The sequence below is a fragment of the Cucurbita moschata genome, unplaced genomic scaffold (assembly GCF_002738365.1).
Source record: "Cucurbita moschata cultivar Rifu unplaced genomic scaffold, Cmos_1.0 Cmo_Scf00007, whole genome shotgun sequence".
Classification (NCBI taxonomy): Eukaryota; Viridiplantae; Streptophyta; class Magnoliopsida; order Cucurbitales; family Cucurbitaceae; genus Cucurbita; species Cucurbita moschata.
In genome coordinates this window covers 405,027-423,391 of record NW_019268523.1, presented here as the reverse complement: position 1 = coordinate 423,391, position 18,365 = coordinate 405,027, and the positions used below count along the sequence as shown (strand labels likewise).

At 37.9% G+C, this 18,365-nt stretch overlaps 6 protein-coding genes across 6 annotated transcripts in view; 2 read left to right on the top strand and 4 right to left on the bottom strand.

Annotated features, from left to right (window-relative positions):
* The first annotated feature begins 99 nt into the window (after positions 1–99).
* Positions 100–1,110, top strand: LOC111444836 (putative calcium-binding protein CML19). The gene is made up of 2 exons (XM_023082916.1): positions 100–435; positions 526–1,110. The coding sequence occupies exon 2, from the start codon at positions 527–529 to the stop codon at positions 950–952; it is 426 nt and encodes a 141-aa protein (XP_022938684.1). The 5' UTR covers positions 100–435; position 526; the 3' UTR covers positions 953–1,110.
* A 184-nt stretch (positions 1,111–1,294) lies between these two features.
* On the bottom strand, positions 1,295–4,310 carry LOC111445640 (ribulose-phosphate 3-epimerase, cytoplasmic isoform). Its single transcript, XM_023084150.1, has 8 exons — positions 3,827–4,310; positions 3,290–3,294; positions 2,539–2,601; positions 2,337–2,443; positions 2,157–2,254; positions 1,892–1,984; positions 1,759–1,800; positions 1,295–1,656 (listed from the first exon to the last, which is right to left on the bottom strand). The coding sequence occupies exons 1-8, from the start codon at positions 3,941–3,943 to the stop codon at positions 1,501–1,503; spliced, it is 681 nt and encodes a 226-aa protein (XP_022939918.1). The 5' UTR covers positions 3,944–4,310; the 3' UTR covers positions 1,295–1,500.
* Positions 4,311–5,964: 1,654 nt separating this feature from the next.
* LOC111444643 (uncharacterized protein At3g27210-like) lies at positions 5,965–7,591 on the top strand. Its single transcript, XM_023082608.1, has 3 exons — positions 5,965–6,326; positions 6,434–6,511; positions 6,971–7,591. The coding sequence occupies exons 1-3, from the start codon at positions 6,134–6,136 to the stop codon at positions 7,345–7,347; spliced, it is 648 nt and encodes a 215-aa protein (XP_022938376.1). The 5' UTR covers positions 5,965–6,133; the 3' UTR covers positions 7,348–7,591.
* Positions 7,592–8,078: 487 nt separating this feature from the next.
* On the bottom strand, positions 8,079–11,475 carry LOC111445094 (chloride channel protein CLC-b-like). Its single transcript, XM_023083321.1, has 6 exons — positions 11,026–11,475; positions 10,747–10,947; positions 10,471–10,648; positions 9,712–10,244; positions 8,462–9,617; positions 8,079–8,372 (listed from the first exon to the last, which is right to left on the bottom strand). Exons 1-6 carry the CDS (start codon positions 11,370–11,372, stop codon positions 8,265–8,267), a joined length of 2,523 nt encoding a protein of 840 aa, XP_022939089.1. The 5' UTR covers positions 11,373–11,475; the 3' UTR covers positions 8,079–8,264.
* Positions 11,476–13,493: 2,018 nt separating this feature from the next.
* On the bottom strand, positions 13,494–17,032 carry LOC111445089 (sulfite oxidase-like). Its single transcript, XM_023083312.1, has 12 exons — positions 16,784–17,032; positions 16,496–16,611; positions 16,358–16,420; positions 16,201–16,237; positions 15,974–16,055; positions 15,771–15,889; positions 15,525–15,620; positions 15,319–15,429; positions 15,140–15,241; positions 14,420–14,467; positions 13,841–14,056; positions 13,494–13,739 (listed from the first exon to the last, which is right to left on the bottom strand). The coding sequence occupies exons 1-12, from the start codon at positions 16,856–16,858 to the stop codon at positions 13,623–13,625; spliced, it is 1,182 nt and encodes a 393-aa protein (XP_022939080.1). The 5' UTR covers positions 16,859–17,032; the 3' UTR covers positions 13,494–13,622.
* A 176-nt stretch (positions 17,033–17,208) lies between these two features.
* LOC111445121 overlaps positions 17,209–18,365 on the bottom strand; it is a gene marked incomplete at its 5' end in the record, with an annotated part of 2,107 nt that continues 950 nt past the window's right edge. Inside the window, 4 exons of the mRNA XM_023083353.1 lie at positions 17,209–17,505; positions 17,640–17,688; positions 17,786–17,836; positions 17,938–18,068. Of these exons, the coding sequence (XP_022939121.1) occupies positions 17,315–17,505; positions 17,640–17,688; positions 17,786–17,836; positions 17,938–18,068 (422 nt within the window). The remainder of the gene's footprint in view (positions 17,506–17,639; positions 17,689–17,785; positions 17,837–17,937; positions 18,069–18,365) is intronic.

Below are 18,365 nucleotides of genomic sequence, written 5' to 3'. Positions count from 1 at the left end.
GAATGGAGCTGATGAGCTAATATTAAGCATAAAGTATGTGGAGGTTTCGGTTTTTTTTTTTTTTTTTTTTTCTTACAAAAATGATTTGTTTGGAAGCTTCGAGCTTTTAATTCTTAAATCTTTTGAAGAGCCCAGAAGAAGAAAATAAAAAAGATGGCAACTTTGTGAAAGGAATAAATCAAGAAGAACTTTCCAACTTTATTATTTTATGTTTTCGTCAGGAGGGAAGAAACTGTCAAACCGGTCGGAAGTTGCCAACATTCCTTCCTTCTCTGTCAAATCTTTGTGGCAGAATTGTTTATTCAACAATCGCTGAGAAGCCCCTTTCTTCGACATCGTTGAAACGGTGAAGAAAAGAAATGGTCGACCATCTGCTTCACGACTTGACGGCAACTGCCATTTTCATTCCCCAACTAATCCGGCGGTCAAACCACGGTACGCGCTTCCTTTTCATATAATTGCAGACCCATTTTGCTGTAATCCCCAATTCTTCAACCCCATTTCTCTTTCTTCATTCGGATCCAGAATGATGGACAAAATGGCGTTGTACGAGAAGGTGTTCAAGCAGGTCGACGGAGATGGCGATGGGAAGCTGTCTCCACTGGAGCTGCAGCGGTGTATGGCTGGCGTCGGGGGTAGTTTGACGCTGGAGGAGGCGGAGATGGTGGTGGAGAATTTGGATACGGACGGCGATGGGTTGATGGGGTGGGGTGAATTTGTTGCGTTTGTGGAAGGAGTGGGAGAGGAAGAGAAAGTGAGTGATTTGAAGGAGGCGTTTAGGATGTATGAAATGGATGGTTGTGGGTTCATAACGACCAAGAGTTTGAAGAGGATGTTGAGTAGGCTTGGGGAATCAAGGAGCATTGAGGAATGCAACAAAATGATTGCTAAATTTGATCTCAATTCTGATGGTGTTCTTAACTTCGATGAGTTCATGTTCATGATGTCTTGATTTTGTTTTTTTTTTTTTTTCTCCTGAACTTTGATGAGTTCAGCAGCTGTAATAATACGATTACTCCTTTTCTTGTTCTGCTTCAATGCGCTTTGCATTCTCCTTCTTTCTCGTCAAACTTGGAACATATGCTTTTCTTCATACTTGGAATGAGTTCTCACATTAATTGGAGAGAACATTAACAAAATATTCTTTAGAAGAGAGTGAAAATCTCTCTTTGTAGAGGTGTTTTAAAAGCCTTGAGGAAAAACTCAAAAGGACAATGTCTGTTAGCGGTGAAGTCGGGCCATTACACCCGGCCGCCACATTGAGCCAGATATGCAGCCTTTGACTCCATAGAGATGATGAACTGGATTTTCATTGCCAAACCACCATGAAGCCAATCCATTTCAGCATAATAAAAAACCAGAAAGGAATCATATGTTAGTTCAGATTATAGTGACACCACTTGACTCAAATCAACTTCTATCAATCTAAAAATATCCCGTATGAATTGCAAAAAGTGTATAACAAGATTTGATGGCGGATTCTTGAAGCTTGTTAAAGGATCAAGAGTTCTGTTGAGCCTCCTCAACACTTTTCCTCAGAATGGATATAACTTCGGAAGGCTCGGGAGCTCCAAACACCGAACTTCCTGCAACGATGCAGTTCGCCCCAGCTGAAGCTGCTGCATCTATGGTCGAAGGTCCCAACCCGCCATCCACCTGCCCACCAAAGCAAACAATGACCAGTCAGAAGCCATCCCTCATACAGCCATCTGTACACTGAATTTGAACTGCAACGAGTACACGCTACGTTGCGTTTACCTCAATGTCAAGAGATGGGTACTTCTGTCTTAACTTCCGTACCTGGATAAGTTAAAATCAGTAATGAGATTCAACAAGAAACGCCAATCAGACAATCCTCAAGGAATATTGAAAAATGTCGAAGTAATGGAACCTTATCCATCGTTTCAGGCATGAACTTTTGGCCACCAAAACCAGGTTCGACTGTCATAACAAGGACCATTTCCACAGGATTTTCACTTTCTACCTGAAAATTGAAAAAAAGAACAAGCATAACTTACCAATTATAAAAAATTTGATGAAGCAGCATTTGCACAAAACCATAAGCACTTTGCAGCGCTATATATCAATGAACTATAACATCCTTGTAAATGAAGGATATGAGATTGGGGGAGAAGATGTAAAGATGAATTGCATACCAAAGGATAAACTTCTTCAATGGGTGTTCCGGGTTTTAGCGCAACCCCGGACTTCATGCCCTTTGACTTGATTTCTTGGATTAATTGCTGCCAATTGTCTACCAGAGAAGAGGGAAAGAAAAGTTAAACAATTTTGATGCCATAGAAGTAGAACAAATCTGAAGTTCAAACACAATGTACCTTTGGATACTTCAACATGAAATGTAAAGCCTGAAGCACCAGCTTTTGCCAAGGGTTCAACGTAATCAAGTGGATTTGTAACCATAAGGTGGCAATCAAGATATGCCCTGCAAGACAAGAAATTAATTCCTCATAAACTCAGGTAATGTCATCAACAAACATCCAAATTCCTCAAACTGAAGAAGCAAAGATGTTAGATTACTTCGTATGTTTTCTTAAACTCTCGATGACTGGAGCACCAATTGTCAGATTCGGGACAAAGTGCCTGCGGTAAATGCATAAACAAAAAAACTATTACTTTGCTAGAAAAGCAAGCCCAACTTATGTTACTCCAGATGATGCACAAATCACATCACCGAGAAATGATCCACAATCCTGTTACAGAATGAACTCAACCAAATGATAATGGATAGATTTTCGCGGGGCCGCCATGTCGATGCATTTAAAAGAAAAATCTTTGTGATTTTCTTGATAATAGTTCATTCTGGGTAGGGGCCAACACTTTTTTAGTTTGAAGCCCCAGATTTATTTCCTATTAAAAAGGATGGTAGCAGAAAGAATGTTCTGAAGGTAGACCAATAAACATGGAAAGAAAGCAGATATTGTCCTCTTTGGGCTTTCCCTAAGCTACACTCAAGGTTTTAAAAACGCGTCTAGGGAGAGGTTTCCACACCCTTATAAGGAATGTTTCGTTCTTCTTTCTAACCAATACGAGATCTCACATTTTTTTTACTTTAGAAATAATAAAATCAATATATAAAACTAGATATTTCTCAAGTTTCTTCAGCAAATATTTATAAATAAGCAGGCATGTGGCTGGAAAGTAGATACTAGAAGCGATCAAAACACCACACAGGTCGAGGTCAAGTTATTTAGAGGGAAATTTAAAACCCTTTCACATGAAGCACATTGCAGTTCAACAGGAGTATGATATCAGCAAAGAATGAGCCTACCCATCCTGCAAATAAAGCAACAACAGATATCAGATGTGATGGCAGATAAATTTATCTCAAACTTCGCAAGCATGTCATTGTAAGATCACTAATTGGATTATGCATCTCTCCATGCGCCTTTCTGTACACTGTCACCAACCCATTTACAAGAAAGTAAAATCCATTCTTTAAACAGGACTATAACAATTAGTAGCACAGAGAAAATATTGGTGAAGCTAAAAGTCTGCTCGTCCTCCATGGACTACCTTACACTATTACTACAGAAGTACTAAATTAGGGTAGATAAAATTTTATTAAGACCCAGAAAAGCACAGACAAATTAGACGATTCAAACAATTAGTCAAGTAGATTATGAACAAATTAAACTACACGAGAACTAACCGGTGGGAAATCAGACTAAGAAGGCAAAAACTAGGATCAAATTATTGGGTTATGAAACAGAACCAAATGGGAGCAAGAATCAAAAGGTACTTCGTCCAATTATAACTGGAGAGAAATGGCGATTCAGGAAAACAGAAATAGAGAGCGTGTGGGTACCATAATATCCATGTGAAGCCAATCCGCTCCAAATTTAAGCATTCTCTCGGCCTCCGAAGCTAAATTGGCAAAATCTGAGGATAGCATTGACGGTGCGATTTTCGCAGCTACTCCCATTTTCGTCTGCCTCTTACTCGCTTAGCCGATCAAAAACTCGAGTAATTCAACAGCGAGGAATTTGCAGATACAGATTTAATTCTCGAAAATTCCAAGACAAAGAACCCCAAATCCCAACTCAGATGCTTTTTCGTTTTTATAGATTATCTTACCAAACCCTGGCGGCTCGACTGATGAATAAGAAGATCGTCCTTCGTGGGCTCTTTTTGGACCGTCTGAAAGTGGCATCCCTCCTTTTCTACATTTTTTTTCGTAAATTATCGCATCTTCACAACATTCTTCGCTTCTTCTCGTCAATCCACAACTCCACTTTCCTAAACTTTGACGCCATTTTTTTCCGTAAATGGGGGCAAGGAAATTTTACACTGATTATGATTTTGGAAAAAAAACAAAAAAAAAACAAAAAAAAAACAAAACTTCCCTCCCAATTATCCCTTCTAAAGTAAATTCAATTTGATGTTTCATCCCATTACAAGCCTATATTATCTTATAACATCGTCTTAATCAGTTAATGGGAGACTTGGGTGCTTATTCATTCCATCCATCAATAAAAAGATTCAAATCTATAAGTTTCCAAATTTCTTTGATACAATAATAACAACGTTTAAAAAAGTGGTGACAACGAAGGTGGAACTACCAAACAGGAACATCTTGATTGGGGGTGGAGTTTTGTGAGGTGTGTCATGGCCGACATCAAATCCTAGCATGACTTCTTATTACTTGAATTTTGTAGTTGACTTACCTCATTCATATATATATATATATATATATATATATATAAATAGACATCATGATATTTAGCTCCGTAATCAAAACAATTTTTTAAAAGTTTAGAAGGGTAATCGGACCCCATACTTTTAAATATCGTATTTATTATTCAACCCTTTAAATAAATAATTTTGAGGCACGAAAAATAAATAAATAAATAAATACCATGTTAATTTTGTCTAAGCTAATATCGTATAAATGAACGATTTTATCTGAAAATAAAAAAATAAAAAGCATATTAAGAAATAAAAATTGAGGCACGAAACGTAGGAGAGGCAGATTGATTGGTGGAATAATTGGTTGCCGTAGCCAGCCAGCCACGTGAACCTAACATATACAAAGAGGCAAGACCAGGACCCTGAGGTGGCAAGTTTTTGTTTTTGTTTTTGTTTTTTTTTAAGAATAAATAATTATGCGCCCCTCAGAACATGGGAGAATGTGTCCTATTTTGTCATTTAATTTGATTTTCTTTATACATAATTCATAAAATTTTAAGATATTCAAAAACCGTGGCAAGCCGCGTAATCACAAATAAAATTTATCAAACATTTGGCATTATTTGCAAGTTTGGTTTAATATAATTCTCTAATTATTATTCATTTTATTTGCCCGTCTTCAAAATCACTATCTTATTACTTATCATTTTACTATTAACTATCTCATATGTTTTAAATATTAGGTTAGGTAAGTTTGTTCCTCATCGAATTTTGGCGTTCACCATTTAGATAAGAATATTAAAAAAATATTTGAAGGTAAGAAAGGACTAAATTAAAAAATATTCAGAAAGACGCGTGTGTTTACATGCGGAGAAGATTAACTAGAATTTAAATATTTGGCATCTAAATCATATATAATGGAGTAGGATTAAATTAACACATTAATTGATATTTAATCATAATTTTAAAGATTAATAATATTATTTTAAAGATGAAATTAAATTAAAATTTAAACTGGTTTGAAGTGAAGGCAGTATGTTTGACCAGTCAATTAGCGGACACGTTACTCCCATTATTTACTTGTAGTTTCCTACGCTTCAGGCCTTGTTTTGGGGATGTCCCTTCCATTTTCCTAATCCCCATTTCCCACAAAATGAAGCATTTTTTGGTAATAAATACTTGATTATCACATTTTCCTTCCTTCCTTCTTTAATTTGATTGTAAATAATAATTGAGTCTCATATCCCAAGGAAAAATCACTTCCATTTCTGAAAACTCACTTCCCCATACAACAAACCTCCATTCCATTCAATTCATACTAATTAATCTTCTTTTTTCTTTTTTTAAAAAACAAGGGTCCTCCCCTTCCTTGGCCCCAACTCCCCATTTTCATGCCTCTCTCTCATTTCCTTCTTCTTCTTCTTCTTCTTCCCTCTCTCTCTCTCTCTTGTTTCTTTCTTCTTCCATTGCTTTTAAGCCAACACAGATGGGCTCATGTGCTTCCCTTTGCAGTAAATCGGAATGCTCCGCCGTGAAGCCACCGCCGGCGCCGTCGGAGTCTGTGAAGGACAAGTTTGAGATTCCGCCTTCACCGATCAAACACTACAAGCTCCAAGACAACGCCGATTCTGTCTTCAAGGACATCTCTGTAGTACCCCATCACCACAAGACGCCTTCTGGTTCGATTCTTCTTCGCTCTTTTCTGGGTTTTGTTTTTCTCTCTCTTCTCTTTCCGCCGCGCCATTCCTGGATTGCCCTGTTTCTTCAATCTGTTTCTTCTTCACAGGCAGCAAAGAAGAAGCCTTCTTTGATTCTCGAGCGTGGTTGGATTCCGATTGTGAAGATTTCTTCAGTGTCAAAGGAGGTGACCATCATCATCCAAGATTTCAATTTCCTTTTTCAGATTATTTGGATTCATAAATCACAAATTGTTTTAGCTCAAATCATGTAAGCATGGAGGTTTGAATTCCTAGGTCGGATTAAAAACAAACATATATTTTTTAAAAGATTTAAATTTCATTTTCATCATCGACTTTTGTATTTTTAAACTTGCTTTAAATTTATATATTAATTAAAAGTACTTTTTAAAAACTATCTTGAGGATGGTTATATATTTTAAAGTTCACTCATTTTAGTTTTGAAGTTTGTTCCCTCCCTTGTATTTTTAATTCTTGAAATACAAAAAGTAACTATTTTAGTTAGAAATAATTATTGAGTAAACTAAATTTAAGATTAAAAAATAAAATAACATAGCAATATGATGAAAATAATTATTTATTTGAGTATAATAAGTTTGAAATACTAAAATTTAAACCTTACACAGATTTCACCCCATCCAGAGACAATACTCCAATTCACCACCGCTTTACGGCGGGAACTCCCCGAGCTAGCCAAGCCGGTGCCGACGACAAACCATCTACATTCAACTCGTCGCCATTACCGACGAAGAGGAGGAAGAAGCTGGCTGATCTATTCCGAGAGAGCCTCGGAGATGAGGCGAGTTTTGCTTTCTTAAATCACAACGACAATCGGAAAACCGATGAGCCTTGCCTTCCGGGAACTGGTTCGGTCGGCAACGGCGTTGCTGACAAAAATATGATCGGATATGAGTCGAAGTTCTGTTGCCTTGCGCGGTTGGTTTCGCGTAACGGTTCGCGCGAGAGGGAGGAGGATTTGAAGGTTGTTAATGGCGTATCTTGAGCCCTAAATGGATGGAGAACTCACGAAGAAGAGCAAGAACAGGGGATCGCGGCAGAGGAGAAGTGGGACCTTGAACTTTAAGGTTGGATCTTTATAAATTGAAATAAAATCAGATCCTCTGTGCATGGATAATCATTCGAAGTGCGGAATATAAAATGTGAATATTTATTATTACAATTAAGAGTGAAACTGCAATATTTTGTTGACGGTGTTCATTTGCAAGAAAGAAGAAGATGTTTTAATCTTTGATTCATTCTAATTATCCCATCTTAATGGTTCATGCTTTTGATCTTCGATTTAGTAATCATTCCTGAGTTGGATTAATTAAGTTTTGGACTTTTATGATATAAAGATAAGATAAACTAATAAAGTTGATTTAAACCCAACTCATTTGATGCCACCTTTATTTTTCCTCTAAATTTGTCATCTTATGATGATATGGAATTAGTGAGGCATCATGGGAAGTTTGAAATGACTACACATCTAATGCTAATTATTATCATTTTCCCTTCTGCTGGAGTGACAAAAACTGCCCCAGTCGAGCCCAATTATGTTGGGGTTCAGAGGCCCAACCAACTCAGTCCAAGGCTCAAAATTTACCAAAGACCCACGGTCATTGCAGCGTTAGTTTGAGGAGAAGTTGGAACTGGAGCTCAAAAGTGTAGAGAAAATTAGAAGTAAATAGACGTAAATTTTATTAATGGCAACTTAATTTCAACGACAAGAGAATCAAAATTGAATGGAGAATCCTTTTGTTTATTGTAAAATTGAATAAATAGAAGGCAAAATTGGTGAAGAAAAGAGGGAAGTATAGAAACAATGATCTGAAGAAATGCAGCAGAAAAGCAGAGGTTGGACTATGTGTGTGGAGAGTATGTGTATGTTGATGAATCATGAATGACACAAATCTGAGAGGTTCAGTTCCGTTTTTCGTTGCCTTTGATCTTGGCAAGATGAGGGAACGCACTCAGAATGTTGTACGGCCTCAAATCCTGCCTCGTCAAAATCCCAATTACAGGCGGAGCCTGCAGAGAATGAAACACGCAAATCTGTTTGATTGATTGATGTGTAAAGAAGAAGAAGGAGGAGGAGGAGAAGAAGAACAAAAGCTTACCCCAGCAGCTTCATACTTGGGCACGATGAGCAAATGGCGGAGCCCCACTTGGCGGAACAGAACCAGAGCTTTGGCCACAGACATGCTCTCCATTACTGTATAAGGCGTAGTGTTGGTAAGAGGATGAAGATCAACGTACATATCCATCTCCTCCTTCTTCACTGCAAGCTCCTCAATCTTCCCTTCCCTCTCCGCCAATTCCACCCATGTAAACTTCTCCCTCACCTCCCATTCCTCTGTTCTTCTCTTCTCTCTCAAGAACCATTTCTTTTTCAGCACCTGCAGCAAATGCGCTCTCAGCACTAGCCCGTGCAGCTCCGTCGCCCCCACTGCCATCCCTACTGGCGGCACCACCGCGTCCGAGTCCACAACAGGGAACCCATTATGCGTCGTGTTCTTAAGAACCTCCACAATGCGGGACACTTTCTCCAATCCCCGCAGCGTCACCACCGCCGGCTTTGCGTCAGCCAGTTCGCCTACCGTGATGTTCCTCATCCACGTCTCCGGATTCGCGTCCAAGAACGGAAGCCCCTTCAGATGTAGAATGATGTCATAAATACTAGGGTTAAAACAGTCCCCGACGGTTTTTCCAATCAGAAGGACAATCATCGTAATCGGAAGTAGAAGGAGATTGTTGGTGAGCTCCAGGAATATAACGCAGAGGGAAACGGTCATCCGCATGGAGCCCGCCATTAAGGAGGCAGCACCGAGAACAGCCAAAAGTCCCTGATCGAGATCGGAGTAGGGCCGCATGAGGAGGCCGATGAGACGGCCATAGCCAGAGCCCATCAAAATGATCGGAAGGAAGAGACCGGAGGGGACGGCGATGCCGAAAGTGATAAGCCCTAAGACGCAGTAGAGGAGGAAGAAGATGACGAGGGAAAGGGGCTGGTACTCGGTGGAAGTGTTGGTGGAGAAGATGTTTCGAACGGCGTCGTCGTTGGTGGCGAGGAGAAGGGTGGCGAGGTCGTTGTAATGGCCTTTAGGACAGTTGAATTGCTTGAAGTTGCCGGAGCGGCCATTGGTGGGGCAGGCGGAACCTGGAAAAGAAGGGTTGCAGGGGGTGCATTGGCCAAGGTATGGCAGACTGTATTGGCAGATTGAAGTGAAGAGTGATACTCCTAAGCTCAGTAACAGTTTGTGCATTTTTCCCTTCCTGCAAATACCATTTCACCATTGCAGTTCTTATCAGATCATTCTTCAAATTTGATCCAATAATATGGAAAGGAAGTGAGAGTGAAATTGCTTACTGATTGATGAGGTTGTAAACTCTGAGGATTTTGTGCAGAAGATGATTGTAAAGGCTTCCAAGGAACCCACCAAGAAGGCCAATGATAGCAACTGGTATGATATCCATGATATGGTAGCTAACAGAAACACTACTGACATCGAACATAATAAGCCCTCCTTCTCCGAACAGCCCACACTCACCTGCCTTGCATATTTCAATGAAAGTTCTTAGCACCACCACAACAATGGCTGTGCTGAAAAAGGTCCTCCACAGCAGGGCACTCCTCCACCATGTAGCCACCTCTTCTAGGGCAAATAGAACACCCCCGACCGGGGCTCGGAAAGCTGCACAAACCCCTGATGACGCCCCGCATGTGATAAGATCCCGACGATCACGATCGTTGTTGAAATAGCGTAGCCATGTCCATTTGACTCGATAGTTATCCGGACCGCCCTGTCCAAGTAAAGAAGCAATGCAGCTGCCAATGTGTACTAGAGGCCCTTCTTTCCCAAGATCTAGCCCAGCAGCCACTGCTCCAATGCTCCCAATAATCTACAAAGATCGAAGTTTATAATGCCACTCGGTAAAGATATCAAAGATCAAATACATCTCCTTTTGCTTTCATTCCTATAAAGGAGTAATTTCATCATCAGTTTCAGTTTATCAGATTATCTACATGTTCTGTGTGATCCACAAGATCAGTCTGATTCTTTTGTAGATTGCTCAATGATCGATATTGATATTCATGGCATTACAAGAAAGTGCAGGGCATACGCACCTTAACGATCAACGTGGTGGCGCCGAACATATTAGGAGTATCTATGCCATTGAGATAGGCTTTGATTTCTGGTATGCCAGGCCCAGCGGCGGTGGGAGCAAAGCATACACAGAGAACAGCAGCAACAAAAGTGAGAAGGAAATTTGCAGTGGTAAAGTAGGCGAATCCCATTAGGTACCTAAATCCAAATCATTTGAAACCCAGAATTTTTGAACTGATTAAGTTTGTGTGTTTTGCAGACGAAGAAAACCAAGTGTGTAATGGGTATGAACTTACCTTTCTTCTTTGATGTAACCGACCACTTTCAAAAGCTTGTAGCCAGCAATATTTTCAATGGCGAGATTGATGAGAGTGGCAATGATCCCTGTAAGAAGCCCGACAAGACAAGCCAATGTCCATTTGGAGAATATGTACTGCAACACTTGAACTTTGGATCTGCTTCTCCAATCGTGCTTAAACAGATCGTTCTCATTGATCCTGAATTCAAACCAAACCAAATAACCAAAAATTGAAGAACTGAAGGAGAAATCAAAGCTTTGAATGCTATGTTCTTACTCGTAATCCAAGCTTTCAATCAGAGAAACCTTGGCCCCAACAATGGCAAGAGGACTAGAAGAGAGAGTTCTGCTTCTCTTGAGAAGGGGTTCGTTCAAGGGATTGCTTTCTGGGTCTCTTTCTTCTTCTTGAGGCTCTGCTTCCATGGCGTCTGTGAGAGTTGATTCTGCGACAAGGCTGGAATTTTCCTCCATTGGAGCAGTGAAAAGAACACAAAAAGGGGGTATGAACAGAAGATGAAGTTTAGGGATTGGAAGAAAGTGCAAAGCTTCCCCTGTGTTGTAGGATTTTAATGCAACAAAGTAATCGCAATCATGTTCTTGTCTTGTCACTTTCTTTATGGTCATTTGAATCAACAGTTCTTATTTCTCCCATCATCTTTACCCTTTTTTCTTTTCATGTTCTTGGTTTCTCCATAGTTTTCAACTACCCAACTTGTCACTCACTTATTTTTTTGATCATTATGACACCCTTATTTCACCAAATATCCCATTTTTATATCAAAAATACATTTATTCCCTGTCTTTATGACCTTATTCATCATTATTTTTAATACAACTAGCTTCTCACTCAAACTCAACTTGCTTCTTTGCCTTCCCTTGCTTCACTATCTACTATCTACACAAATAGGTTCGTCATAATCCACTTATGAAAAATTTATCAATCTTTGCGATATACATATCATACTTTTGTTAATATCAAATATAAAAATATGAAGATAAGAACACAATAATATATGATAATCAATTGATTGGCTATTGATTAGCAACTAGGAAAGTGAAATAAAATGAAAGTGAAATATATGTTTATTCATAATTTTATAATACGAAAGCTTTCATTATGTTTTTTAGTATAATTTTTTTTTTTTTTTTTTTTGTTGAAAATTCCGCTCTATCTATAAAAGAGGTCCACTCGTCTTAACATGTATATCCACATGTGACATGTGCCAATCCAATAATATTTACAAATATTAAAAATAAATTATTAAGTTATACGTCTCTTCCGAAGTTGATGTGACACTTTAGACTTTAAATATTATCTCCGATAATACATTACCCCTAAACGTAAAAATCAGTCCTTATTATTAATTTATGCCATGATGGCATTTAAATTAAATTAAAGAAGATTCATATCTGTCATTTTTGTAAATATTATTGCTGATTCCTTGCGGTTGAGTGGCAAGTTGGATGTATGAGTTGGGGATGAGCATAAATTGGTAGTCCAATTGCGATGGAACACGTGGTGTGTTGTAGACCGATGGATGAAGAAGAATGGAGGGTGGATCATAAATGGCTCTTCGGGGATGGAAGAGGTGGTGGAGCTATTTGGTAATAAATCTGTGATTTCAATATCTACGGCCAACAACTTTATAGCTTTGTTTTTTAATGGAAAAAAAAAAGAAATAAAAAAAAAAGAAATAAAATAATTGCTTCATGTGTCATGTCCTGTCCAAGTGGACCAAATGAAACGAGGGAAAATTACTTGTGGTATCATTATGAAATTGTAATTATATTTGTTAGCAATTACTTGTTTGGCTTGAAAACTACTTCTGAAAATAATAATTAACTTAATATATTTTATTATTAAGAAAATAAACCCTAAACTAAGATATCATAAACTGCTACAAACAGAAAACAGACAAAAAAAAATACATATATTTTTATAAAAAGAAAAAAAGAATTAATAATTTCACGTACCAAGATGTGTTTATTAAATATTATAAGGACTGAATAATAATTGGAAATTAATGTTCCCATAAAAGGTCGAAATTAGCTGCCTTGAAAAAGAAAAGGAACGGAAATTAATGAAGGGACAGATGGCAAAAAGGTATAGGTGGAATCCACGTAGGAGTGGATTTCATCGGTCATGGATAAATCTCAATTATTAGCACTTTATTAGAGAATGGAATGGAATGGAATGGATGCCCTTCCGGCGTTCGGTTTCCACATCTTTCCTTCTCTTCCCAATCAAACCAATATATATAATATATAATATAATATAATATAATTTGTTGAATTACAAATTAGTCCATGAAATGTTAAAATTTTATTTTGTGTCTAATAAATTACACCATATTTAACTAACAGGTGCAAACATCACGAAGAAATATCATGTGAATCTAACAATAAAAATATGTAACGAAGTATACTATAAAAACACCCAAAACTCGGCTGAAAATAATTAAACACCATAATGTTACTATTTATTTATCAATTATTCGATATAATTTTTTTTTAAAAAAATGTCAATTTATTTAGTTATTTATTCTTTCATGTAACATGCCACCTTCTAGCATCTATCATTATTGTTTTTATTATTATTTTAATGAAGATTTTAAAATTTGTGTTTTTTGGTGGGAGGAAATAGTCAAAATAATTAAAAAGCTATTTAATACACATTTGTTTTATTTAATGAATAAATAAATGGTGTCCATGATTTACGGAATAACATATTTAAAAGATTATCCATTTAAAAGATCGATCAATAAAAAAAAAAAAAAAAAAAAAATTATGAGTTTGAACGGATTTCCACAGTCAATGGAGCACATAAAACGGTGCGTTTAGGAGAATACAGAAACATAAAGCATTTGTTTGTTTCTATATATTGGAACGACCAACTCGAAGTTGAACCCTATGCCATGAGGTGTTGAGTATACCTCTTAAGTTCCATATCTCTTCCACTCTTTCTGGCTGCACGTTTGCTGCTGAATCAACCTGCATTATCCAATTCAAACTCAAACCTTTGCGCACACATTTCTAAACAAGCTTATCTTTTCAATCAAACACATTTCTGTGCATTCACATCACACACTTACAGCTTTTGCAACAATTTCCGTGTTTTGTTCGACATCGAGCGTCACCTCGAAAAGCACCCATGCCCACTTGTCACTGCTCGGACTATCAGCAACGTATGGGACGCCAGTCTTCTGATATCTGGTGGCTTCGATCCAGTTTTTGCCTCCATCAACAGATATATCTACTCTCTCTATTCCCCGCCCACCACCCGACACTGCATAACCACTAACCGTAACCTGACATGCGTTTGAAGATCACAATTATATTTGTTTGTTTAAGTACTTATCTAGGAGAGCTCAACTGGTTAATGCATATGCTATCGTCCGAGAAGTTAGAAATTTGAATTCCAACGTACCCACGAACACAAAAGGAAAGACTATCAACATTATACCAGCAGGAAAGAAATATGATGCAAAAGAGATGAAAGCTAGATTTTAATTATGCAGGTAGAACAATATTCTCCAGGTTTTTCTGATTGACATGTCCCAGAACTTATAAATTTGTCGGGATGAACATATGCAATAGGGAATTCTTTGCATGAAGTAAAATCTCTATGTTATCTTCAACTAAACTGAACTTGCGTACATAAATGGACTAACCTTTCCGGGCCTTATATGATCTACATCCTCCAAAGAACACATGACAGACTGCGATTCAGCAAGTTCAACAGCATTAGTCGGGTGAAATGGGACAGTGTCACAACAGAGAATCGCCCACCCAAAAAAAGTGTATATTCAAAATAAACAATGAGCGAGAACTGTTTTCTTTTGAGATCTCACATTAGTTGGAGAGGAGAACGAAGCATTCCTTATAAGGGTGTGGAAACTTCTACCTCGTGACGCGTTTTAAAACCTAAAAGGGAAAGACCAAAGAGGATAATATCTGCTATCAGTGGTGGGCTTAGGCTGTTACAAATGGTATGAGAGCCAGATATAGGGTAGTGTGCTAACGAGGACGATGGGCCCCTAAAGGGGGTGGATTGTGAGATCCCACGTTGGTTGGAGAGGGGAATGAAACATTCTTTACAAAAATGTGGAAACCTCTCCCTAGCTCCTAAGGGGTGGATTGTGAGATTCCACATTGGTTAGAGAGGTGAACGAAGCAGAAGAGAAGAGTGTGAAAACTTCTCCCTAGTAGACGCATTTTAAAACCTTATGGGAAAGGCAGAAAAGAAAAGCCAGAAAAGAAAAGCCCAAAGAATACAATATCAGCTAACGGTGGGCTTGGACGGCTACATTTCTAATGTTCATCATAGCTAGCGGTGGGCATCATCAGGAAGCCAAAAACCAAAGAAAAAAGCAGGAGCCTTTGATAAAAACCTGAACAGGGAAATCCATTTGAGGCCTCCTAGTCGTCCAATCAATATTATCCCAATTTACGGAAGGAGGAAACATTTTGTAGTCTTTCTGCATAAAGAAACCCTGCAAAGCAATGCCATGAACTCCATTATGAAGGAAGGCAATTTCTTGAGTGAAAAAAAATCAAACACATTTCCTACCTGGCTTTCCTCTGCAATTATGCTAATAGAATCAAGCCATTTAACAGAACGAGCACCAATAACACCAGGGATAACCACGCGCAACGGATACCCATGATCTCGATTAAGAGGCTTCCGTGAAAAAGTAAAAAATAGTAAGAATAGTATAGTAGAACAATAAGCAACGTAACAGCATAACATTGAGGAGTTTAAGCACCAAAACTTACTTCTCCATTCATTTCATAAGCAAGGAGAACATCTGCTTCAGGATTTGAAGCGTGGCTCAGTGGAATTGATGCCTTGTATGGACCTCCCTTTTCTTCCTGTACTTAATAATCATAGCAACCAAAATCATTCCATTCTATCTACACATAATTCCTTCCAACTAAAGCAAAATCAACGACATTAATGGCATGTCCTCTTTTTATCTCGTGTTCTTTGGAAAAGAACATCTAAATAGGACAACGTTGTACCTTGCATCTATCAATGCTCACAAACTCAACATGTTTTCCACCTTTTTGTGTACTATAGCTGAGCTTCGGTATTCCAACAAGTTCAAGAACATCAGCCAATTTAGCACCACCCCACACAGCTGTAAGGTTCAAAACAACTTTTTCAGAAAGATGAATTTTATAAGCTAACACATCTAAAACACTAGCGGATTCATGTCGCATACCATTTCCTAAAGCTGAAACATCCCAGCCAACTCCCTTCACTGTTCTGGTTTTGCTCATCGCGGTCCTTCGATTACCTGCACACTATGTCCACACATCCCAAATGGTGTCAATTATAATCGAGCATCGCATTATGGAAACTACTCTTAAACCTCGTAGTTTCGATTTAGATATTCCAACACCAGGCAAAGAAGAAATACTTGCAACTTATGCCTACTTATGAGAATACCTGTAAAGTGGCAGTGACATTGTACTTTGGAAGCATCCTGTAACATGATAACAATCTTAGGTTCTCTTTGAAACATGTTAATGCACACAGTTAAACTATGTTGGAATTTGCATGAAGAAAAGGAAATGCTCTTTAAATCCAAAATTCCACAGCTCACCTGATATCTTTCATGAACAGCTCTTTTGGGTTTTCTATTAGGCCATTTAAAGAAACAGAATATCTACAATGAAAAAGAAAGTGAACAGATAGATGAAAGAACATTTACCGAAAAGAAAAAAGAGAGAAAAAGGGAAACCTTTCAATATCATCCACTAATGGAACAGGGCCATGATTTCTCTTGTAAAAGAAATCTACGGGGGTCACATAAGACGAAATCAGGGCGGAGCGCGGTGGCTCTGCATTGAAGGGCTCCTGAGGCAGAGATATTCATAACAAATTTTACCAAAACGAAATAATGAGACCCAAATAATGAAATTGCGAAGAACCCCAGAGAAAATCAAATAATTTCAGACTACAAGAAAACGATTGCGATTCCGAGAACAAAAGAAAATTCGCATGGAGATGGAAGAAGGAAGAAGCTTACCTTGGCGTTGATTCGGAGACATGGGTGACGAAGTGGCTCTTGCGAGTAATCTGAGGGTGCAGTTAATCCAGGCATCTTCTCACTCCTTTAGAAGCAGAAAAGATCTTCAGCGATGTGTGAGAGAATGGCAGTTCTCAGAAGATGGCAATCAATTTCGCAAAGATGACTAGATGTCGCAACGAGTGCTTGTAAAATTAACCGACAACGATAAAATTTTACGTGGACACTCTTTGGAGTTCGATGATCCTGAGTTGTCGCTTTTGCCAAATCTGTGTGGCTTTGGGTATGTTCTCGATCCTTTTAGCACACTGTTTCACTTTTTTTTATTTTTTAATTATGTTTGGTCAATCCGGTTTTTAACTCCTTGGTTAGAGATGAGAAAAGATTGAAACTTTATAACGAAATTAGAAATTAAAACTAGTTAATATATGAATGAAAACTTTCTTTGCAAAACTTTAAAACTCGTTACAATAATATGGGAAACTAAGAATTAAATAGATCGGGGTGAAGTAATATACAAAAATTTAGTGACTAAGAAGTTGAGTCTGGAACAGCAGAATCAACAGAATCAACAGAATCAAGTAACTTAAATTTAAGGATCTTATGTACAGAAGCAACGGGCTTCAGATCCCTTCTAGGAGCTTGATTTGGTTCAACTGCTTTTTCCGAGCGACGATTTGTTTCAGATGGCACAGCTTCTTCTTCAACCATAGAGACTTCCTCTACAATAGGGAACACAGACTTTTCAGTGTAAACAGAACATATCCCAACATTTTTTAATCTTCAAAGAACAAATACAAAACTTGCTTTAAGGTTTAGGAATCAAATGGTTTCATTTCCTATAAAATTTACTCACCTTCTGCGAAGGTAAGACATGTACCTATGGTTTCTTCATATTCTCCAATCTACAAAAGAGAGAGACAATAATGGCAGGAGATTATACATTATGGTTCTGCTGCAGTGCTCTAGGTGTAGAGCTTGTATCATTTATTAACAACTCACCATCTTAATTTTGTCGCAGATAGTTAAGATTGGATTCATGGTGTCCAAACCCTGCAAAGCAAATTAATCAAAATTCACATAGACCATATAAATATTAGCTCGCAGAGAAATATTCAGTACTTGAAATTAGAGTGGATCAGAAAGATACATACAGATAGAACATATGGGGCATTGGGTGGGATGTCAAGCAGCGATACATCCCCCAGGTCAATCAATACATATTCTTCCTCGCCATCAGAGGCAGAATCAATTGCAGCTTTCTCCATGTTCCTTACAGATACCTCTGAAAAACTAAATTGAAATCGTTAGCGGCTTAGTGATGCTAGTAATATCAAGTAAAGTTTTCCTTCCAAATAAGTGTGTAGAGTGCAAAGGATAAAACAAAACCCTAAGGAAGTTTTCTTTTCTTTTCTTTTTAATCCCGCTTGGATGTGGACTTGCAAAAAACATGTTTCCAATTATACTCAATAAGAGTTTCTTTTTTAATTTTATAATTTACGCCTTCGAAGAAACTCAACAGCATTCAATAAAAAAAAAAAAAAAAAAAAAAAAAAAAAAAAAAAAAAAAAAAAAAAAAAAA

Excerpts from the sequence above, each read along its gene's own strand:
- LOC111444836 (XM_023082916.1), top strand. The coding sequence starts at position 527 with ATGATGGACAAAATGGCGTTGTACGAGAAGGTGTTCAAGCAGGTCGAC.
- LOC111445640 (XM_023084150.1), bottom strand. The coding sequence starts at position 3,943 with ATGGGAGTAGCTGCGAAAATCGCACCGTCAATGCTATCCTCAGATTTT. Across the intron at positions 1,985-2,156 it reads TTGAAGAAGTTTATCCTTTG|GTAGAAAGTGAAAATCCTGT; the intron begins GTATGCAATTCA and ends TTCAATTTTCAG. Across the intron at positions 1,801-1,891 it reads TGCCTGAAACGATGGATAAG|GTACGGAAGTTAAGACAGAA; the intron begins GTTCCATTACTT and ends TAACTTATCCAG.
- LOC111444643 (XM_023082608.1), top strand. The coding sequence starts at position 6,134 with ATGGGCTCATGTGCTTCCCTTTGCAGTAAATCGGAATGCTCCGCCGTG. Across the intron at positions 6,327-6,433 it reads TCACCACAAGACGCCTTCTG|GCAGCAAAGAAGAAGCCTTC; the intron begins GTTCGATTCTTC and ends TCTTCTTCACAG. Across the intron at positions 6,512-6,970 it reads TTTCTTCAGTGTCAAAGGAG|ATTTCACCCCATCCAGAGAC; the intron begins GTGACCATCATC and ends AACCTTACACAG.
- LOC111445094 (XM_023083321.1), bottom strand. The coding sequence starts at position 11,372 with ATGACCATAAAGAAAGTGACAAGACAAGAACATGATTGCGATTACTTT. Across the intron at positions 10,948-11,025 it reads ATTGAAAGCTTGGATTACGA|GATCAATGAGAACGATCTGT; the intron begins GTAAGAACATAG and ends GTTTGAATTCAG. Across the intron at positions 8,373-8,461 it reads CCAAGTATGAAGCTGCTGGG|GCTCCGCCTGTAATTGGGAT; the intron begins GTAAGCTTTTGT and ends CATTCTCTGCAG.
- LOC111445089 (XM_023083312.1), bottom strand. The coding sequence starts at position 16,858 with ATGCCTGGATTAACTGCACCCTCAGATTACTCGCAAGAGCCACTTCGT. Across the intron at positions 16,421-16,495 it reads TTAGTGGATGATATTGAAAG|ATATTCTGTTTCTTTAAATG; the intron begins GTTTCCCTTTTT and ends TTTTCATTGTAG. Across the intron at positions 14,468-15,139 it reads AAATGGATTTCCCTGTTCAG|TCTGTCATGTGTTCTTTGGA; the intron begins GTTTTTATCAAA and ends GCTGAATCGCAG.